General features: G+C 37.3%; 1 protein-coding gene across 2 annotated transcripts in view; it reads left to right on the top strand.

The window, feature by feature from the left end:
• The window catches only part of pank4 (pantothenate kinase 4), a 19,059-nt gene that overhangs the window by 1,219 nt on the left and 16,899 nt on the right, over positions 1 to 941 (top strand). For both annotated transcript variants that reach the window (XM_015388054.1, XM_015388053.1), the window contains exon 3: positions 468 to 676. In XM_015388054.1, the coding sequence (XP_015243540.1) occupies positions 468 to 676 (209 nt within the window). The remainder of the gene's footprint in view (positions 1 to 467; positions 677 to 941) is intronic.

Genomic DNA, 941 nt, shown 5'->3' with positions numbered 1-941 from the left:
AGAATTTTGGATCTTAATGTAGATGGGCACCATGAAAGAAGAGATGTGGTAGCACTCAGCTTCACTGACAAATATGTCAGTTGTTTGGGAGGAACGCTAACACATTGGTGGAAAAAGACAGAATTAGGTGACTTTTTACGTGACTGAGAGGTCCCCGGTGATGCTATTTCATTAATGGAGCAGAAGGTGATTAAAACAAAAGAGCTAGTTTAGTCTTTAAAACAGACATGGCTACAGCTTGATGCTAACATGTTTGTTAGCTGTCAGAATTCTGAGAAAAAAGTCAGAATTCTGAGATTAAAGTCCGAATTATGAGAAAAAACTTTTTTCTTATATTATACTGAAATAAAATTTAAAAATCAGTTAACTTTTTTTTTTTTTTTCAGTGGCCATAATCCTCTTCTGTAACCCTGGAGGTTTTTGTCTTTGGAAATTCTTAACCGTCATTTCATTTTCTTTGACGGCAGGAAGCAGCCAGCGACAAGCTGTATGAAATAGCCGTGCAGGAAGAAGTCACTGCTCGCCTGCACTTCATCAAGTTTGAAAATGCTTACATTGAGACTTGCTTGGACTTCATTAAAGACCACCTGGTCAACACTGAGACCAAAGTCATCAAAGCCACAGGTGGAGGGGCGCACAAGTTTAAAGAGCTGATAGAAAGGAAACTAGGACTTAAGTGAGTTTGCATTATACCTGCTGTCTTAGATTAATGATGATACCACAGATATATAGTTTAAAATCATGACGGCCACCTCATTTTTACAGCTGAAACTCCAAAAACTAATTTATATGGCCTCACTGGCCAAGGCTTACTTTATTTTTATTGATTTTTTTTTAGCAGTTTGGCACACCCTCACACTAGGGCTGCAACTAACAATTACTTTGCAAATCGATTAATCTGTCGGTAATTTTTTCGATTAATTGATTAATAATCGGATAGC

This window comes from Cyprinodon variegatus, unplaced genomic scaffold, assembly GCF_000732505.1.
Source record: "Cyprinodon variegatus isolate N-32 unplaced genomic scaffold, C_variegatus-1.0 Scaffold411, whole genome shotgun sequence".
Classification (NCBI taxonomy): Eukaryota; Metazoa; Chordata; class Actinopteri; order Cyprinodontiformes; family Cyprinodontidae; genus Cyprinodon; species Cyprinodon variegatus.
This window is presented reverse-complemented; position numbering and strand designations above follow the sequence as displayed.